Source organism: Leptonychotes weddellii, chromosome 6 (genome assembly GCF_054177405.1).
Source record: "Leptonychotes weddellii isolate Sample4059 chromosome 6, ASM5417740v2, whole genome shotgun sequence".
In the NCBI taxonomy this organism is placed as follows: Eukaryota; Metazoa; Chordata; class Mammalia; order Carnivora; family Phocidae; genus Leptonychotes; species Leptonychotes weddellii.
Window position 1 is genome coordinate 129,695,381 of NC_138374.1, and position 20,793 is coordinate 129,716,173.

The window sequence follows — 20,793 nt, forward strand, 5'->3', positions numbered from 1 at the left end:
TGATAGACAGAGACAGTGAGAAAGGGAACACAAGCAGGGGGAGTCGGAGAGGGAGAAGCAGGCTTCCCCCTGACGCGGGGCTCGATCCCAGGCAGAGGCTTAAGACTAAGCCACCCAGGCGCCCCTGTAGGAAGGTTTTGAGCAGAGGAGAGACATGACCAAATTTATGTCATGAAATGATCACTGTAGTCGCTGTTGACACAGTAGACCTCAGGGAGGCAAAGGCAGAACAGTAAGAGGCTATTGTAACCTTCTAGGTGAGAGATGATGATGGCTTGGATAGGAGATGGTGAGAGTGGTCAGATTCTGGATGTATTTCCAATGCTTGCGCTGAGTGAAAAAAGACAAAAAAAGAAGACATACTGTATGATTCCACTTATATCAAATTCTAGAAATTATAAATTAATCTATAGCAACAGAAGTTTGTTTGGAGACAGGCAGGAAAGGGGAGGGAAGGATTACAAAGGAGCACGAGGGCTCTTTTATTGGTGGTGGATATAGTTAAATATCTTGATTATAGTGATGGTTTCATGGGTCAAAACTTATCAAACTGTACACTTTAAATGTGTGCAGTTTATTATATGTAATATGCCAATTACCTTCCAATAAAGCTATTAAAATAAAGAGAGCCCAGGATTGTCTGATGGATTGGATTTGGGTGTGAGAGAAAGAGTTGCCAGGAATTAAGTTTTTGACTTGAGCATCTGGAAGATGGGAATTAAAATGGCATTTATTGAGATATGGAAAGATCGACAAATGCACAGTGCTCCAACCAGCGCCAGAACATTGCAGCCACTCTTCTCTGGGCTGATTCGTGGGCTGTGGCCAGCCTGCCTGCCTGCCTCCTTCCTTCCTTCCTCTCTCCCTTCCTTTCTTTCTTTCACACATATAGATGATTCAGTTATACTGTGATTTAAACAAGATTTTGCTTCCCTAGTCAGAAAGAAAGTACAAAAATTGCATGTTGCTTGATGGAGGCTTTACAGAATTTTGATTAAGAGGGAGGATATTCCTTGGGTTTGAATCTGAGCTCCATCTCTCACTAGATGTGTGAATGCCCCAATTTGCTCATCTCAAAAATGGAAGATAGCATCCTCTACTGTTGTGAAGATTCAACCAATCGATGCATATAAAGACCTCAGAATAACACCTGGGCCTAAAGAAAGAACTCAGTAAAAGTTGCTGCCATTTATTAGCTTTTCCTTACCTGATATTTATTCTTTAGCTGTTTTTATATCAGTTGGTTTCCACTAAATTGTGGATTTCTTTAGACAAGGGCCAGATATCTTGTCTCATGACCTACATCTTTCCCCATGCCACCCTGGTGTCTGGCATGCATAAATGATAGCATAAAATGGAAGCTCAACACATTTGTGTTGAATTAAATTACTTCTTCCCTTAGCGATAAAGGCCCAAGAATCTGAAGATCTCAGCACTGGTATACATTGCCAACCCCTACTCCCCAAGGCTCAAAAAAAGACCAAGCTGGCCACCGGCTCTAATTTCCATCACAAACCCACCGTTCCACTCGTGCCCCTTCCCAATCAAAGGGGATCATGGATGGGGCCCCCAAGGAACCCCTGGGAACCTGAAGGAGAGAGAGTCTCAAGCCAGAGACTAACAGTGGCAGCTCGTGGACGAGATTTGGTAGTTTGGAAAAGGAGGCACCAAACCAAGAATGGGGGTGAGGGTGGCGGTGGGCTGGTTCGGGCTGGACCAGAAATGAGAAGGTGCCAGGAAAGGACCCCGTATTGGGCTGGCGGGTGGGGGCCCCACGGTCGCAGAGAATGAGGCGGCGCGGAGGGCCGCCTGCGAAGGGACCTGGCGAGGGAGAAAAGACGGGAGAGGCGGCCGCTGGGGGAGGCGAGCGGAGGACCGCTCGGGGAGCGGGTCGGAGCGCGCGCCCTCGGGCGCCCGCAGCCCCTCGCCGAGGCCGCGCTGACGTGTCGGCCAGGAACGCCGCGGCCTCCGGCACCGCCCCTCCCCGCCGCGCGCCCCGCCCGCCGCGCTCCGCCCTCGGCCCCGCCCGCCGGCGCCCGCCCGGCCTCGCCTCCACCTCCGCGCCGCCGGCTCCCCTGCGGTGACCACAACATGGCTGCGGCGCCGGGGCTGCTCTTCTGGCTGCTCCTGCTCGGGCCGCCCTGGCCGGTGCCGGGCCAACCACACGCGGACACGAGCCGGCGCTTCGCGGAGCACAAACTGTGCGCGGACGAGGAGTGCAGCAGTGAGTGGCGGGAGGGCGGCGGCGGCGGGACCGCGCGGGGGCGGGAGCTGGGCAGCCCCGCTAGCCGGCCGGGGGCGCAGGCCGGGCGGGCGCGGCGCGGGGGTGGGCGAGCGCCGGCGCCCCGCGCTGTCGCCTCGGCTTTCGGCGCCCGCCGGCCCTGGCCCGGGGGCTGCGCCTCCCACTTGTTGCCAGCGTTTCCTTTCCCTCCGCTGATCTGGCGGGGTTTGAGGGTGGCGGTGGCCCCCGGCTTCCCCAGGGGCGGTTCGCAGCGTCCGCTCCCCGCCTGGCCCTGAGGGGAGACTGAGCAGTTGGGGTGCGCGCGGCGCGTCCTGGGCTCCCCGCGCTGCAGCGAGCGCTCTCCTGCCCCCGCCGCGGGGACCTGGGTGGGTGCAGTCGGGGGCGCAGATGCGCCGAGGGCTCGGCGGGTGCGTTCCCGGCCGCAGGTTCGTGGCGGGGCTTGGGAAGGGCGCTGGCGCTGCCCCTTCGCCCTACTGCCTCTCTCGGATTTGGGGCTCGTACCGCCTTTTGACAGGGATTGGAGTTTGGGTTTGGGACGAGCCCGGAGTCCAAACATGCAGGGTATTCCAAGGTCTCGCCTCTGTTCTGCCTCAGTCCTGTCATGTCTGTGCTTGGAAGTCTCCTTGCAGAGCCAGGCAGGGAGGGCACCTTAAGGAAGGCCAAAATCTTTCGCTCTCGAAAGAGGCCGAGCGAGAATCTGCATCTGCCACTTGGGACCGGCAGCCTCCTCTTCTTTGCGCAGGAAGCGGAATTGTGCCCCAGTCCTAGATTGGGGGTGGGGGATGGACTGTGGGCGGTGAGGAGGACAGAGATCCCCAGAGTCAGATCAAGAGGATTCTTAAAGTAATCATAATAAATATTTATTTTCATGAACCTGGCCAGCCTTAGCCTTAGTCACTTGTGTTGTTGGAATCTCTTCTCATGTGTTTGTGGGACCGGGATTATTCTTAGGGCCTCCCGGAGGGTCTTGAATAACCTTCTAACTTAGTGATAACCGCGTTCAGAAACGGTTGTTCATAAATTGTAAACAGTACATATAAAAAAATGTTCATGCTGAAAAGGCCGTATGCCTACAGTTTAGCTATTTATATTCAAATCGGTGCTATTCAAAAACAAACTTCATAGTTGGAAGAGTTTGTATTACCGCAACACCCTGAACAGGAAGCGAGGAGGCATCTTTGTGTTAAGCCATTCCTAGAGGTAACCTAGGGCTGAAGCAAATCAAAAGTGGAGCAACTTCCACACTTTTCCCCTTCAATTTTCTGTGCGCAAACCCAGATGATTAGCAAGCAGGGTTGGCTAAGACAAAATATTTGCCCTTCTTTGCTTTCAAGCACTCCCCTACTTGGGTTCCTCAAAACCAGTTAGCTGGAGAATCACATCGCTGATGCTTCCCCAGCACGGAGACATGGTGTTGAAAGGGCCCTTACTTGTCACATAAGTTGAGAATGGCATGTGTCCAAACAGATATAACCAAAACACAACAGGCGGCAGCCCAGAAGGGTAGGAGACTGTGTGTTGCATAAAGTATCTAGTAAGGTGTGTGAGTGAGAGAGCTGTCCTGTACTTTTCAGAAAGTTGTTTCACAGTGTGCAGTAATGTCATCTAATTTGTTACAGTTTTTCACTGATCTCTTCTAAGGGGGAAACAAAAGAAACATTGCCATTTCCAGTTGCGATAGAATCCTCAATCTTAAATTGTCCCATCACCTTCAACCTGGCCTTTTCCCCCAGTTATATCTGAATTAGGATGCTGACATGTATTAAAGTAATCGGATTTTAGCTTCAAAATCCAAATAACCGCCCTCAAATCTATCTGTTCGTCCCTCAAATATATATTTAAAGATACGTTTTAATGTATTTATTGGTCACTGGCTTTAAGAAAAAGTGTTCTTTCCATGTCACTCTTCTTTTCTCTACTATTTAATTGTACCTATTGTCCATTTCATCTTATATTAGAAACTGTGTAGTTGGCCAACAAAAAGAAAAATGCTGCTTCTACTAGTTTCTAGATCAAGTGTGATTTAAGTCCTGCATTTTAAGATTGAAGGTAACTATTGAACAATTCTCATAGTTTTGCTTGTCCCTGCAACATTGTGATGCCCACTTGTGATTTTATGTATAGACATTAATAAATAAGGGTATCTTCCCTTCGGAATGTTGGGTACAGTGAACATTACTTTCATGATAATTTCACATTACCCCGTCATGTGATTGGACTGGTAATAGGATGTGATGTCCTTTCCCATTAATTTATCCAGATACCGTACAGGGAGATCAGCGTGGCTTCACATGAAGTCGGCAGTGTTTACTCCTGCATGGTAGCAGTTTACAGCCACTTAACGATAGTGCCTTTTAGTGTTAGTTCAAGTTAATTGACCCGTTGGGGGTTCCTGGGTGCTCTCCCCAGCTCCCTGTTACCTCTTCATGCGGCCACGCTTAAGCCAGCCAGCATCTGTACTTGAATTTATTCAGTTGTGCTATGAAGCTTTTTATGATTACGAAACAGCAGAGATTGAGAACAAGAAGGTTAGAGAGGAGACCAAGAATTTCTCTTGACACCAACTCTGTGTGGTGGTGGACTCATTGCTTTTTGTTTATCCATAGAGAAAAACAGGGAAAGTGGCCGTCTCTCCTGTCTGCTTGTAGGGTGTGATATATAATGATAAAGCTCTAGAATTTAGATACTTGGAGCCTGTGAATTGAAAGTGATTGATTCCAGAGAGTACTGGAGAAACTTGATTGTTGTTTACAGGATGGAGGATGCCCTCCTGTTGCCTGATAAAGCAGTTTGGACTGTGAAAGTTGAATCCTGATACCTCTTTCTCTCCTCCCCCCCCCCCCCCCGTCTTTTACCTACAGTGTTAATGTACCGGGGTGAGGCTCTCGAAGATTTTACAGGCCCAGATTGTCGTTTTGTGAGTTTTAAAAAAGGTGACCCTGTGTATGTCTACTATAAACTGGCAGGGAGACCTCCTGAAGTTTGGGCCGGAAGTGTAAGTACAAATTTGACATACTTTATCTTCTTACTTTTTATTGGCTTGTTTCTCACTGTGGATGGAGATAACTGTTTCCTGGGGTCTTTGATGGAGTTAACTTGTCCTCCCTGCTAGACTGGGAAAACAGAAGGTGTCTGTGTGTCCCCGGCAGGCATCAGGTCTGGCCCCGGGTAGGGGCTCTGCTCTGTTCCTTAAACAAAACAACTGCTTCTGGTTGTTGCTTCTCAGCAGTAAGTTCAAGGCCTTATCAGCGGTGGATGCTCCATCCAGAGGAAAGGTTGTAGTGGCGAAACCTGAAAATTCTGAACTTCATTTCTTCACAACAGAAGGGTTCGCGAGCATTAGACTTAATCCTGTAAACTTTGTGTGGGACAGTGTTTCACGTGTTCATGTTTAAAGTTGATTGTATGTGTATTTTTTTCTAAGGTATTAATATTTGTGAAAGATGGGCAGCTCTGGGAACAGTTACCTAATCATATGTACTGTTACTCGTCCGTTAAAAAAGCAAAATGTCCTTTTCATTGTGTGTTTTTTGTTTCCTTGTTTTGTTTGCAACTTCTGCGTCATCCTTTTCCTGCTCTTCAGACACTTGCTCCTGGAGCTTCCCCCAGCTGCTCTCTTCCCAGCCGGTTTTAGGGTGCCCTGATGACAGACGTGGAAACCAGTGACTCCATCATACTCTGATTTTTTAAAAAAAATTTTTGTTCAATTAACTTTGTTCTATTAGTTTCAGGTGTACAATATAGGAACTCCACAGTTCTATGTGCTACTCAGTGCTCATCACCATAAGAGTACTCTTAATCCCCTGTAGCTATTTCACCCATTCCTCCACCCACCTCCCCTGTGGCACCCACCAGTTTGTTCTCTGTATTCAAGTGTCTGTTTTTTTGTCTCCTTTTTTCTTTGTTTTGTTTCTTAAATTTCACATGTGAGTGAAATCATATGGCGTTTATTGTTCTCTGACCAACTTATTTTTCTTAGCATTATACCTTTTAGGTCCATCCATGTCATTGCAAATGGCAAGATTTCATTCTTTTTTATGACCAAGTAATATTCCAATGTGTGTGTGTCTGTGTGTCTGTGTGCATGTCTGTGTGTCTGTGTGCGTGTCTGTGTGTCTGTGTGCATGTCTGTGTCTACCACATCTTTGTCTACTCCTCAAATGGTGGACAGTTGGGTTGCTTCCACATTTTGGCTATTGTAAGATTTTATTTATTTAGATAGATATCAAGAGAGTGCACTCGCAGGGGGAGGGAAAGAGGGGGAGGGAGAGGGACAAGCACACTTTATGCTGAGTGCAGAGCCCTATGTGGAGCTTGATCCCATGACCCTGAGATCATGACCTCAGCCAAAATCAGGATCGATGCTCAACTGATTGAGCCACCCAGGCGCCCCATTGGCTGTTGTAAATAATGCTCATGCTTTTGATGTTTTTAATGAGGAGATTCCCTAGGAGTGACCAGACTTGAGAGGCTTATGTGTTCTTGTCCTTTCCTTTCTAAAAAGTGTGATGTGTGGACTGTTTACTTACTGAAAGTTGTAAGAGTTCTTGATGTCCTTAGGGTTGTTCAGACTTCCAGAAATACCCAGTCTCCCCTGTGAAAACTTTTACTATCAATAAGATACCAAACAACAGAAAATAAGGCTTGAGAAACCTACACAGGGAAAAACAGATTCATTTTGTTGGTGTTCCAGATTCCTAGGGAGGAATCTTGAAAGACCAACTAACCAGTCAGGTTCAGCCCTTGTAATTTGGGCAGAATCCTGATTGAATCACTAGATACAAAGAAGGATCTGTTCTGTTTCCTTCAAGTCGACCACATTAGATTTCTTGATAATCTTTACTCTTGGAAGGTTTTTTCTCAATACCTAGGCTGCATGTTTTATGTACAGTGAGGTGGTTAAGTTGGAGCATTTGGTACGTGAGCTCGACTTGCATTTTCTTATGGCCACGGTCACCTCTCCTGTTGCCATCTCAGGGAGGCACCGCTCTAGCACCCTAGCCAGAGGGCTCTGTGCTGTTTGATGATTGTTCAGGTGGCACTTTGTTTGCACTGCTCACGTGGCATCCCTTTTACTGCCTTGTCTTGCAGTTGGTGTGTGTACTGTCTTTGCTCCTGTAAAGTCATAAGCTCCGTAATGGAAGGGCCCATGTCTTACCCATCTTCCTTTTGAATATTTTCTTTCAGGGTAGTGGCACTTATTTACATGTGTCCTGATGGTAGCTTATACAGAATTTATTCTCTTGAACAAATGTTCTACTTCTTCCCCACCCCTGCAATCAAATTAATAGTTCCTTGGCAGGGATGGTGTATGGAAGCAAAATTAGACCTAAAGCTTACTTCCTGTCCTGAGGGTCCATGATTCTGAACCCCTTTTTGTCAGATCCTGAAGCACAGAATACCACCCCCCAGTGTAAAAATACAGAGGTTTTTTTTTTCTTAAGATTTTATCATTTTTAATAATCTCTGTACCCAACATGGGGCTTGAACCCACAATCCTCAGATCAAGTCACACGCTCTACCGACTAAGCCAGCCAGGTACCCCCAAAATATGGAGTTTTATATGACCTATGGTGTCAATGGACCGAGACTACACAAAGACAAATTTATTTCCTTTTTCCATATATTTCTGATTTCTCTCCCTTTTCCAGATTTTCTCTTAATAAAATTTTCCTGAAAAGGAAAAAAAGTGTATTTTCCCTCAGTCTCTTCTCTTATTTCATGAAACTTATATTTTTGGAAACCAGTGACTCCATCATGCTCTGATTTTTCTGGTTCAATTTTAGGAAGTTAAAAACTCTCTCCTCTTAGTTTTCAAAATGATTCTTGTTTCTGTTTTTTAGTTTTTGTTCTGCAGCCTTTTTGGGTTTCTTAGAGTTCTAGATTTTAACTGCCAGTGTAGCAGTTTTTAATTGCTCTGTCTTATCTAATCTTCAAGACCGTATTCTAGTACTCAGACTGGCTTTCACATATTTGCCAGGCATAACAACAGCACTCCTAATGAGGATATTTTAGGAGTTGGTGATAAGATAGCCTTTTTCTCCTTTGGTGCATTGGATCTGCCTATCAGCCTCCTTCGGAGAGATCTGCTTTCCATTTCAGATGTAGCCAGTAGAAGACAGTGTATGCGTCTCAAGAAGACACACTTTATGTATTTTAGCTGTTAGTGCTGTAGGTAAATGGGGTTATTTTCTCTAGAGGTTTACTTTGCATGAAACTAAAGCTTGATGTATACATTAGTATGAATTTTATTTTCTCCCTCCAATACTGGAAAATCTAGTTTTTGAAAAAGCTACTACAGCCCATTCTATCAATAAATATTTGCTTTTTGTCATAGTGATCACACATTTTAGCAATTTTATATTCTTTTTACTTAATTTTCATGGCTGTTTATTGGTTTAAGAAAGACTTCTAAGTGTACCAGTTGATGAGCAAAGCTGTGAAATGTGCAGGTAAATTATTGCTAGAGGTTATTTGCAATTGTGTTTCTAACCAGCTTTGATTTGCAGGTTTGGTTTTTTTTAAAGATTTTTATTTTTAAGTAATCTCTCTACCCAGCATGGGCTCAAACTCACGATCCCGAGATCAAGAGTTGCACGCTCTTCTGACTGAGCCAGCCAGGTGCCCCTGATTTGCATAGTTTTAATCACAAAATATACAATAACTTTCTCTTATGTAGGTCTTTTATCTACTTCAGAAATATAACTTTATGTGCTCTGTGTTTAGAATTAAGTTGCATGTTGAAAGGAAACCTCAGTGGTTTTAGGAAAGTTGGCTTTAAGATATTCTATACTTAATTTTCATTGGAATAATCTGTGTAATCATAATAGCAACTATCTGTCTCTTGTGGTTATGCCTACCTACCTATCTATTTCCTGTCACTACTAAGAAGTCTGTCATTTGTATTTCTTATACAGAATTTTGATTGGTGTTTGTTTCTTTCACCTATTCTTTCATATAGGTTGGGCGTATTTTTGGATATTTTCCGAAGGATTTAATCCAAGTAGTCCATGAATATACTAAAGAGGAGCTACAAGTTCCAACAGATGTAAGTTATGGACTTTTTTTGGTTCTTAATTATAAATTGCCTTTCAAATTCATCAGTGATAGTCAGTTAATGATTTTTGAAAGTCCTTGTGTTTTGGTCAGAAAAAACCAAGTTCAAAAAAAAAAAAGAAAAAACCAAGTTCACATGTGTGTATCAAGTTTTAATTTAGAATCAGATTACCTTTAAAAATAGAAAAAAGAAGAAAGAAAAGTTTGAAAAGAATTTATAGGAGATTATATATCATTATTTGGTAGTTGTCTAATATGTGTACTCTTATATAGGGTTTTTCTTTGCTGCTTTATATGAAGAAAAAATTAAGAATTCAGTATCTTCTTAGTGATTAAGTTTCAGAGGTAAATCTTTTTATTTTTTTAAGATCTTTAAAAAAATATATTTATTTATTTTAGAGAGCGAGCAAGCGCGAGCAGGGGGAGGGGCAGAGGGAGAAGGAGAGAAACTCAAGCAGACTCCGCGCTGAGCGCGGAGCCCGACACAGGGCTCGATTTCATGACCCTGAGATCATGACCTGAGCCGAAATCAAGAGTCAGAGGCTTAACCGACTGAGCCACCCAGGCACCCCAAGAGGTAAATCTTTTTAGAAGCAAAAGGAGAAGGTATCTCAATCAGAAAACCACTCATTGAATAGCTCTTAGACATTTTAAGTATAGAGAAATCAGGTGAAATTAAACCCTACATTATGTACTAGGCCACAAATGCCAGTTTACCATGGTTTCCTTATCACTGAGTCTTCAGTGATTTCAGGGGTTATAGTTATGCTGTAGGGAATTTGAGAGATTTGGAGGAGTCTAGTTTCAGATCTGCACAGTACTGACTGCACACCCTATAAAGCATTCATCTGAATGCACTGACAGCTCTGTGATGATGAGAATTTTGTGTTCTGGGATCCTCAGTCCTGCTGATTATTTTCTGGAGTTTTAAAGTTTATAGTCATTGACGCTCACTTTCATTCAAGCATCCTTGAGCAGTTCTTTGCAGTGCTGCGGAACATGCAAGTTGCTGTCCTAGAGGCATTCTTAGATGAGATTGGCAGACTATATGGAGTCTTCGAGCCAGTGCTGTTCTTAACATTTCTCGATAATTGCAAGGGTCATAAAATCAGCCCATTACCTGCCTGGCCTCATTCCTAGTGAAGAGACTCTCCAGGATATAGGTGTGAGACGGCAGTTCATTGGTCACAGTGACCTCACTAGTTGGGGAGTCTGCCTTCTTTCTGTACCTCCCACTGCATGCTTCCCTCAGTATTAAGAAAATAGCGTGGAAACACATGTGGTGAAAAGAAGAAATCATCCATCCCTACTGCACTGGTCAAGGCTCCTCAGCCTTTTGTGAAAGTTTAGTTAGGAGAAGAGAATTATCTTTGTTGGCTTTTAACTTTCCCTCTGTGTATGGCCCCTTTTATGTCAATTTGCTTATTATTGGAGGAAAGGAAGAATATAGATTTATGGATAGTTCTGAAAGCAGATCTTAATGACATCTAGAACCCTGATTTAGAGTAGAGTATATTCCTTACTGAATCTTGTTTTCAGGTTGTATTTGAGGTAAGAATTAAGTGGGGAGCCCCCTTGACACCCTTCTTCGTGCCTGTAAATGTTTAGTTCCCATGCCTCTGTGTTTTAATAAGATACTTCCTAAGCTGATTTGTCTTTTCCAATCTAAAGAGAATATGAGCCAAAAAATCTGTGTAGACTTAGATCCTGACAGCAAGGTGATTTTGCCTGTCTCTAGTGGGGTGAACAGAAGTACAGCCTGGAGGGCACAGTGATAGGGAAGCTGGTGGTCTTCCAGCTTCTTCTGCACGTATTATCATGAGATGAACTCCCAGAACATCAGGCATAGATATTGGGAGTTGGGGGACCCAATAAATGACACCCTGTGTTTTCTCTACTTGTGCTCAGAACAAATTGAGAGACCCAGGAGTCAGGCACATGGAGACCAAATTGTCACTATTATTTATTGATAAAGCTTTTCAGTGAACATGGCTTCGGTTGCAGAAATAGTGGGCTTTATAGTCTAGAATAAGACCAACTGCCCAGCCACAGACAGAGCTAGCTAATGGGGGGCCACCCCTGGAGGACTGTCCCTGTAAAACTGTCAGCATGGTGGGGGAGAGGATGTGTGTTCCTTCCAGCAGGTCCCCCAAACAGAAAACAGGGATGGTACAGAGCAAAGGCACCAGCCACATGAATCATGTTTCCCCTGGGGAAGAGACAGCGAAGGGCAGCCAGGAGTAGTACTCAGGTAGGAGTCCTTCTCCATGGAAGCAGGGAACCAGGGAAAAGTGGATTCTAGCTTCTATATCTCTTCACTACCCAAGACGAGTTGTTGCCCAAGGTAGACACGGAACCCCCTCCAGAGCCAATTTGGGATTATCTCTGTCACTAGCATGGGTAAGAGTTTGCTCTTATACTTAGTGACATGCTAACTTTTTTTTTTTTCTCTCTTGCAGGAGACAGATTTTGTTTGTTTTGATGGGGGAAGAGATGATTTTGATAATTATAATGTAGAAGAACTTTTAGGATTTTTGGAATTGTATAATTCTGCAACTGGAGATTCTGAGAAAGCTATAGAAAAACCTCAGCGTGAGGACACCCCTCCTGAAGTATTTGAGGAAAGCGACCTTGAACCTGAACCAGTAGAAGTAAACTCAGAGGAGAGTGAAAGTGTCTTCTCAGAAAATACTAAGGAACTCAAGGAAAGATCTGGGGCTCAGAAGAACCACCCCCATGTAAACAGTCAAGCAGGTCATGCTCAGGGAGACCCATCTTCATTTGAACCTTTTGAGGAAATGCTACAGGATAAACTAAAAGTGCCAGAAAGTGAAAACAACAAAACCAGCAATGGTTCTCAGGTCTCGAGTGAACAGGAGAAAATTGATGCTTACAAACTTTTGAAAAAAGAAATGACTCTGGACTTAAAAACCAAATTTGGCTCAACTGCTGATGCACTTGTATCTGATGACGAGACAACCAGACTTGTTACTTCATTAGAAGATGATTTTGATGAGGAATTGGATACTGAGTATTACACAGTTGGCAAGGAAGAGGAGGAGAACGAAGAAAACTTTGATGAGCTGCCGTTACTGACCTTCACTCATGGTGGAGAAGATGTGAAAACTCCAGTGAAGTCTGGAGTTGAGAAATACTCATCAGATAGAGAGCAGAGTTCAAACGAAGAGGATAAAGTGGAGGCAATGCAGCCCCCTGGCATCAAAAACTATGATAAAAACATACTAACAACCTGGGAGGATACTATCTTCTCTTTCACAGAAGGTGACAGACAAACAGGTGTGGATTTAGGGAGTTCTGATTCAGAGGAAGGAAAGGAAGGTGATGATACGTTTGTCCCAGGTAGCAAGTGGGGGAAACCACGATCAGCCACGGATTACATTGACCCTAAAAAGGCAGAAGATCATCTTTTGAGTGTAGATGTCCCTAAAACAAATAATGAAAAAGACCCGGAAATTCATATTACAGGAAAAGGGACGAAAGTTGCAGAATCCAATAGGGGCCTGGCACAGGCTGAGATGGGGTTGGAGGAGGAGAAGCAGGAAGGCATGACTGCACACAGTTCTCCTCAAAGCAGTGACCCTGGCTCTTTGCCATCTGCTGGAAAGGGTAAAGAAATGTTGGAGTCAGCCTTCGATAACAAAGAAAATGACCTAAAAGGAGCAGCTGTTCATATTTCAAAAGGAATGCTCCCTGAAGAAAAGCCTGGAGAGCAGATTTTGGGAGGTGGCTTAGAACGTGAACCAGTACCTAAAGCTTCAGGGAGTCAAGTGAACGAGGAAAAGATTGGACAGGAATCTGTGGATATTGCACCCCTGCTGGGAGGTAATCAGCATAATGCATCCAAAGACAATGTGGAAGAAGTACATGTTTTAGTAAGTGGATCAAAACCACACACGCTCTCAGTGGAGCATCCAAGTGAGGAATTTAAAGAGGAACAGCTTCTTAAGACTCACAATCAACCTAGACCCTCCCCTCTGGATGAAATTGGTTTGCCAAGAGAACCGGAAGAAGAGGGCCCCATTTTGGGAAGAAATCTTTCTTGGCCACAAGGAAGAGAAGAGGCTGCTAGCCACAGTAAGCAGATGGATGAGAAGATAAGGCTCTCCAAGGAGGAGGTCAAAGAGGACTCCTCAGGTGAAGAGTTTGCTCCTCACAAGCCCCTGGTGGGCTTACGGGAAGTGGAGGCAACAGGCCAGACAGATGGCCCGGAAGGCCCAGGTTTCCAAACTGAGAAACCAGAGGCAGATGATGATTATAGCCCGGAAGAACTCCTGGAGGATGAAAATGCTCTAAGTGCAAAACAGTCTAAAGAACAAAGCCCTGAGATCCAGCGCGGGCAGCTAGATGTTAATCCGCAGGCCCCCGCAAGAGCTGGTTTAGGCCCCATTAATCCTGATGCAGAAACAGAAGGAAGCAAAGAAGAAACCAGTAATATTTTGGAAATTGAGAGAAAAAGAGAAACTTTGGGCGAAGGGGTAGACACAGGGGCCAGGGAAGCGGGTAGCAGGGTGGTGGAAACAGAAAACCCTCTTGTAGCTCAGAAAGCACAGAGAGCACCTGAAGTAAGGGACTCTCCTGACAAAAAAAATCAGACTCTAGGGTTGGGTGAAATGTTTCAGAATGAAGATACTGGTAATTTTCAAGAAGACAGCCCTGAGGAATCCGTACAGAAGCCTGGGGTAGATGAACTCTCGGAAGAGGACCAGGGGGACTTTGAGAGGCTCGCGGACACAGAGAGCTGGGGGTCTGCCACTGAGGAGCACAAAGATGCCCAGCCACACTGGGCGCCACATACAGCGGGGAAGCGGGCGCACAGCCATGATGTGAAGGACCTGCCTATAATCGGCAGCTTCTTTAAAGAACAGCAGTCTCTGCAGAGGTTCCAGAAGTACTTTAATGTCCATGAGCTAGAAGCCATGTTCCACGAGATGTCGTTAAAGCTGAAGTCCGCACAGCAGGAGAGCCTGCCCTATAATGTGGAAAAAGTCCTGGATAAGGTCTTCCGTGCCTCCGAGGCACACATTCTGAGCGTAGCAGAGAAAATGCTTGATTCCCGTGTAACCGAAGACAGAGATCTGGGAGTGAAGGAAGGTAACATATTCGAAGAGGCAGCAGTACTAGACGATGTTCAAGACCTGATCTATTTCGTCAGGTACAAACACTCCTCCGTGGAGGACACTGCACCGCTAACCACAGCACAGCTCCCCGGGGAAGGCTGGGGCGGCTCCACGGAAGGTAAAGTGCCTGCCTGTGGCCTCGTGGGGGCGCGCCGGAGAAGTGGGGGGGCGGGGGGGCGCTGCTGAAGTGCCTCCTGCCTTATTTGTAAAGCTCTGTCCAGTTTACAGTGTGCCTGAAGGTAAGGGACAACAGCACTGTGACATCCACGTGTCCCTTCCTGCCTTCTTTCAGGTGGGAGCGTCCATAAGGATTTCTCACTCTCTTTTCCCCTTTGGACAGTTGAGACTGGTAGCGTTTTCAAAAGGAAACTTTTTCTTTTCTTTTCTTTTCAAGTAGCTCTACGCCCAACGTGGAGGCTTGAACTCATGACGCTAAGGTCAGGAGTTGCATGTTCTTCTGTCTCAGCCAGCCAGGCACCCTGAGTGACGTATTGTTGACACACAGTGTTACATTAGTTTCAGGTGTGTGACATAGGGATTCGGCAAGTCTGTACAGTCTGCTCTGCTCACTGCAAGCGGAGCTCCCATCTGTCACCATACAAGACTTTCACAACACCACTGACGATATTCCCTGTGCTCTGCCTTTCATCCCTGTAAGTTATTCCATAACTGGAAGCCTCTGAAAGGGCTCTTTGGAACACAATTTCTTTCTTTTTTTTTTTTTTTTAAGGTTTTTATTCATTTTATTTGACAGAGAGACAGGGAGAGAGGGAACACAAGCAGGGGGAGTGGATGAGGGAGAAGCAGGCTCCCCGCTGAGCAGGGAGCCCGATGCGGGGCTCGATCCCACGACCCTGGGACCATGACCTGAGCCGAAGGCAGACACTTAACGACTGAGCGACCCAGGCGCCCCTGGAACACAGTTTCTTAAGCACAAAGTAACTGCTCTCTGACCAAGGATTAGTTGGCATAATGTTTATTATTTATTTATTTATTTATTTTAAAAAAGATTTATTTTAGAGAGAGAGAGAGCAGGGGGAGGGGCAGAGGGAGAGAATCTCAAGCAGACTCCAGGTTGAGCTTGGAGCCTGACAAGCTCATGGGATTGAGTCCCACGACCCTGAGATCACGACCTGAGCTGAAACCAAGAGTTGGACGCTTAACGACTGAGTCACCCGGGCACCCCTGGCATAATGTTTAATGCCTTGCCTGAGTTTCTTCACCGCCCCCCCACCTGTCCCTGTTTTCATCTTTTGTGGGTGTCATGGTCTTTCTTGCCTCTTTGGAGCACTTAGGTCAGTTAAATTCTACTGGGCCCTAGGATTCTTGCATTCAGATTAATCAGTGACTGAACCAGGATGCAGAGCTTTCTAAACACAGCACTTGATACATAGAAGCCTTCCCGTAAATAGTGATTGAATTGACCCTGAGCCAGGATTCTAATATAACCTGATTCCTAGTTCCGTGCCCTATTCTGTGTCCCCATGCTTTTCAGACTAAGGTATTTGAGCTGAGGCTTATGGTAAAGTACCACGGGGACATAAAGTCACAGAATAAATATATCTTCCCAGAGGGCCAATTTTTCCTGAGAATTTGGGGAGGGGAACATTTTTGTGTGTAATCAAAGCAGATCTGTTTTGCATTAGAATGCAAAACTCTTATGAATTTTCAGGGTAAACCATGAGGCTTTAAAGACATTCATCTTTGCTGCCCTGAGCCTCTTGGGGAAAGAAATGGGTTCCCTCTTTTTGACAATTAGACATACCCTGAAAATATTTGAGTGGTACTTCAGCAGACTGCCTTTGTACATAATGCCCTCCTCTGTGCTAGTTCTGTGAAATAAGCATGCGTATGTATGAAAGAGTTCATGTTCTTTCTGTGTGGAGTAGATGCTTGGTATTTCTGCACTTGACTGGAATCTCTTCTGTACCTTTATCTGTGTGTGTGAGCATGTGTTGGTTTGTCCAGGAAAGTTAGGTTATTGAAGACCCTACCATAAATGTGTTTGTTTATAAAATACTTGGAATGAGGGTTTCTTTATAAATTTTAGCCATCGGTGAAGTGAGATAAGAGCAGCTGAAACTCTTCCTTTCCTGCTCACTTGTGCTCCCGGGGATACTCGATGTGGAGGGCAGTACTGAAGCCCCCGGGGGTGGACGGTGTTGGAGAGCTGCCTGGGGGGAAGGGTGGAGTGGGGAGTGTCAGCCGGCTTTGCCCGCCCCGTGCACGCTTCTTCCCTGCAGGGCTGCAGCCGCACCTTGAGGACAGTTTCCCACAAGATAGCGCAGAGGACCTTAAGGTAGAGATCCTCACAGAGCCCAGCCAGCTGGGTCAACCTGTGAGTGGTGACCGGGGTGGCTCAGAAGTGCCATGGCAGCCAAATACTGCGAAGGACAAAGACCCAGGTAAAGCTTGCAGATTTTTCTCTACAAAGTGTAGGTATGTCTCATAAAGAAGAGCTTCTAGGACATTCCCCCCCCTTTAAATTATTTATTTATTTAAGTGATTTCTGCACCTGTGGTGCTCAGACTCATGACCCCAAGATCAAGAGTCAAATGCTCTACCAACTGAGCCAGCCAGGCGCCTCTGGACATTTGTTCTTAAAGGTGGGAAATCAGAAGGGAGAATAATACAGGCATGAGTGAGTTTAGAAAACAAGAAACCCCAGAAGGGAAAGAAAAGCAGGAGTTGAGGCGGATGGATATCAGCAGTAGGAAAAAGGCCAGAGACTATAACCAAAAACCACTGTTTGGCTGTTATTACTTATGTGAATAATTTTAATCTAAAATATTATTCTTAAAAAACCTTATGTTCTAAAACAGTAGTTTTCAACCAGACCAGAGGCATCAGAAACTCTGGGGGAGGAGACCAGCAAGCTGTGTTTAACAAGCCCTCCAGGAAATTCGGATCTGTTGAAAGTTTGAGAACCACTGCCTTAAAGCTCACAAATTCCGTGTTTTCTCCCCACTCCTAAGTCCCCTCCACCCCGCCCTGCCCCCAGTAGAATACAGTGTGGCTTAGCTCTTTTACCTTCTTAAAAACAGTGAGGGGGAAATTTACGCCTAGGTATCTTTATACTGTAGGGAAGAGTACAGAACTTTGTAATGGGTGGTGGTCCGGTGTGGCCAGTGAATAGGACTTCCATCACAGAGCACAGCAAACACTCATGGAGAGCAACTCACTTCACTTGAATTGAGGAAAATGTTTAAAACAAAAATACAACCCCGATAACGGTATCAATAGGTTTCTAATGAAGAAGAACTAATTGTGTTATTTCACGAATCCACTGTGGTGGCGTGATTTCATTGCCGTGTTTGTGTTCTTAGAGGTTGTGATCTCTAACCATGGCTACAGCATTACCCTGTGATACCGTGAGAACTGGTAGAACTGGGTGGACCCTCCATCTCTCTTCAGAGTATGGGAGAAGCCACAGCATGGGGAGGAATTCTGCAAATTTGAGAAGAAATGACATACCAGAGGTCTCCTGTGTTCCAGAGGATATTGCATTCATGTGTCCTCTCTCATTCTAAACTCCTTTAAATCAAAAAGATTCTGCTTGTTGAAAATGAATCATACACCACGAAGTCTTGTTATTCTCTGGCTCAAAAACTTTCAGGGCTAGGAAAAGTTCTGCTTGCAGAATTAAAAACAGATTTTTTTGCCCTGTCCTTTAAGGTCTGTCACAAAATGACTTCAGCTGCCTTTGCAGGCTCATCTTCCCAAATACCCCTTCATACATCTCAGACACAGAGATGCTTACCTGACCGGGAACACTTTCCCAAGGTCAGATTCATAGATCAATAGTGAATGGAATCTTCTGGTTGGAAGAGACACAAGAGGCCCCTACTCCACCCATCACTAATTGCTTGTTGAACTCATAGAGGTTTATAAGATGTGTCCCAGACTCAGGTAATTCAAACTGAAATCCCCTCTCCACCACCTCCTCAGGTGAAACCCTTTCAGGCAGTGCTGGAATCCTATCTCTTATGCAGAGCTCCAGGCCAGCCCCCTCCCTGTAAACAGTACCCGTTAGTGTCTCTGGGCAATTCCCATATTCTCTTTTGTGTAGCTGTCATTCCTCTGTCGGTAAGCAATCACTGAGTGCCTGCCAAGTGCCAGACGCCGGGCTAAACACTGGTGTATCCCACCTGCAGGTCTGCAAACTGACACTTTTCTATTCATCGTTTGCCTGAAGTTTCTAACACAGTGCTTCACCAGCACTGTGTTTGTTAAATGAATGTTTTTTTTTTGTTTTTAAACTTTTTTTTTAGATTTTATTTATTTGAGAGAGAGACAGAGATAGTGAGATAGAGAGCACAAGTGGGGAGGAGAGGGAGAAGCAGGCTCCCCACACAGCAGAGAGCCCGATGTGGGACTCGATCCCAGGACCCCGGGATCATGACCTGAGCCGAAGGCAGACGCTTAACCGACTGAGCCACCCAGGCGCCCTAAATGAATGTTTGTTAAATGCAACTGTGTCTGTGTGGAAAAAACATAAAATTCTGCTTTTCTCAATTCCCTTGACTGAATATTGTCCAGGTAGCAGTTGCTTTGCCAGGGACATGATGGAGGGGTTTGGTGAGGGGTAGATGGTGTTGGAGATACGTTCATTTCATAATGGAAGGGTATGATAGCTCTAATGGGCCTTCTGAATTTTGTTCTCTTTATAATTCTCTTTTTTAAAGATTTTATTTGAGAGAGAGAGAGAGTACGAGCAGGGGGGAGGAGCACAGGGAGAGGGAGAAGCAGACTCCCTGCTGAGCAGGGACCTGGATGCAGGGCTCAATCTCAGGACCCTGGGATCATGACCTGAGCCGAAGGCAGACTCTTAACCGACTGAGTCACCCAGGTGCCCCTTCTTTTTATAAGTCTTTATAAGTTATATAAGTCTTTATATAAAGACTTATAAAAACTATGTCTTTTTTTTTTTTTTAGTAAATATTTTTTAAATGATTTCTACCCCCAACGTGGGGCTCGAACTCACGACCCTGAGATTAAGAGTCACATGCTCTACCAACTGAACCAGCAATGTGCCCTTAAACCATATAAGTCTTTAAGAGAAGCCACTAATATTCAGTGGGCACTCAATAAGTATTTTGAATGGAGAGAAACAAGTCTTACTCTAAAGCATAAAATAAAATATTAATTTTCACCCTCAATTTTAGGGATAATTACAACAGAAAGCAGTCCTGTTGATGCTGTTGATGCAAAAAAGCAACTAGAAACAAATGCTGAAGAGCCAGCAAGTGTCACACCTTTGGAAAATGCAATTCTTTTAATATCTTCATTCATATTTTATTTAACTAAGACGGTAAGTTTGACATACATAGTTTCTTCAGATAGAGTATTGATTAATTACAGTTTTTGAGTTGATCTTGAGCATGAAGTAAAGAGCTTAAAGTGTCTTTATGGAAATTTCTGCTGCTCCTATGATGTTAGTCTCTGAAACAAACCACAGGTGTATAATTTGATGAGTTCTTAGCACAGTTCAGTCCTTGGAGAGGATCTGCGATGTGTCCGTGCTGGGTATACACCTGTAAAACATGGCTCTTCCCCTCAAGGACCTTTTAGTCCAGCAGGTAAAGACTTTCACTGGAGACATGATATGGGCAGAAAGTATTTACCTGATGGCAGAATGATGTGTTGGATAAATTGATTCATCGTGGTGGGAGGATGGGCAGAGAAGGTCAGAAGTTAGCTGAGACGTGTTTTGGCAGGAGTTGAAGGACAAATGGGAGTTTGATGTGCAGGGTGTTGCTGAAAGGGATTGGGAGGAGGGAGACGGGGGTGGCATGCAGTTAGGCCAAAGAAATAACATGGTCAGAGAGATGGAAGTTATTACAAAAGAAAAGGCCTTTTGGGGAAGCCGAGGAAGCCTTGTTGATGTTGAGCAGTCAGAGGGGGTGGTCTTTGGAGGAAGACAGGCCAACCTAAAGGAAGTTGTGTATCATGACAAGTAGTGTTACATTGTTTGGGATGGGGATCCTTGGAAGGTTTTAAGCAGGAAAGAGATGTGGTTAGATTTGTTTCTCAGAAAGAGCTACTTGTGACAGAGTATCTATTCAGATTTATCTTAAGGGAGTCATGATCCAAATGAGACATTTAATCTTTCTGGAAGCATAGCTAAGCTTTTTAGGACTTAGCTCCCCCTTGTGGTATTTATTGAAATTGGACATTTTTCTTGGTAAATTGTGGAAATGAGCAAGCTTTCAGAAGTTGGAGGCCAGGTTGTCCTTGGACCTACAGAGAAAGTATCCTCCCCCCCACAAAAATATTTTTCCACTAGGTTCTGTTGATTTCAAGACTTGTGTAGGAAAGAGTTGTTTTTTAATTTTTTATTGTTATGTTAATCACCAC

At 44.8% G+C, this 20,793-nt stretch overlaps 1 protein-coding gene across 5 annotated transcripts in view; it reads left to right on the top strand.

Annotated features, from left to right (window-relative positions):
* The first annotated feature begins 2,048 nt into the window (after positions 1-2,048).
* Positions 2,049-20,793, top strand: part of MIA3 (MIA SH3 domain ER export factor 3) — a 58,227-nt gene continuing 39,482 nt past the window's right edge. For 2 of the 5 annotated variants that reach the window (XM_081825205.1, XM_081825206.1), the window contains exons 1-6: positions 2,049-2,224; positions 5,104-5,237; positions 9,204-9,290; positions 11,758-14,554; positions 16,680-16,841; positions 19,602-19,747. In XM_081825205.1, coding sequence (XP_081681331.1) covers positions 2,092-2,224; positions 5,104-5,237; positions 9,204-9,290; positions 11,758-14,554; positions 16,680-16,841; positions 19,602-19,747 — 3,459 coding nt within the window. In that variant the 5' untranslated portion in view covers positions 2,049-2,091. Of the gene's footprint in view, positions 2,225-4,200; positions 4,292-5,103; positions 5,238-9,203; positions 9,291-11,757; positions 14,555-16,679; positions 16,842-19,601; positions 19,748-20,793 lie in introns of all 5 variants that reach the window. The other 3 variants (XM_081825208.1, XM_081825209.1, XM_081825210.1) reach the window with 2 other exon arrangements.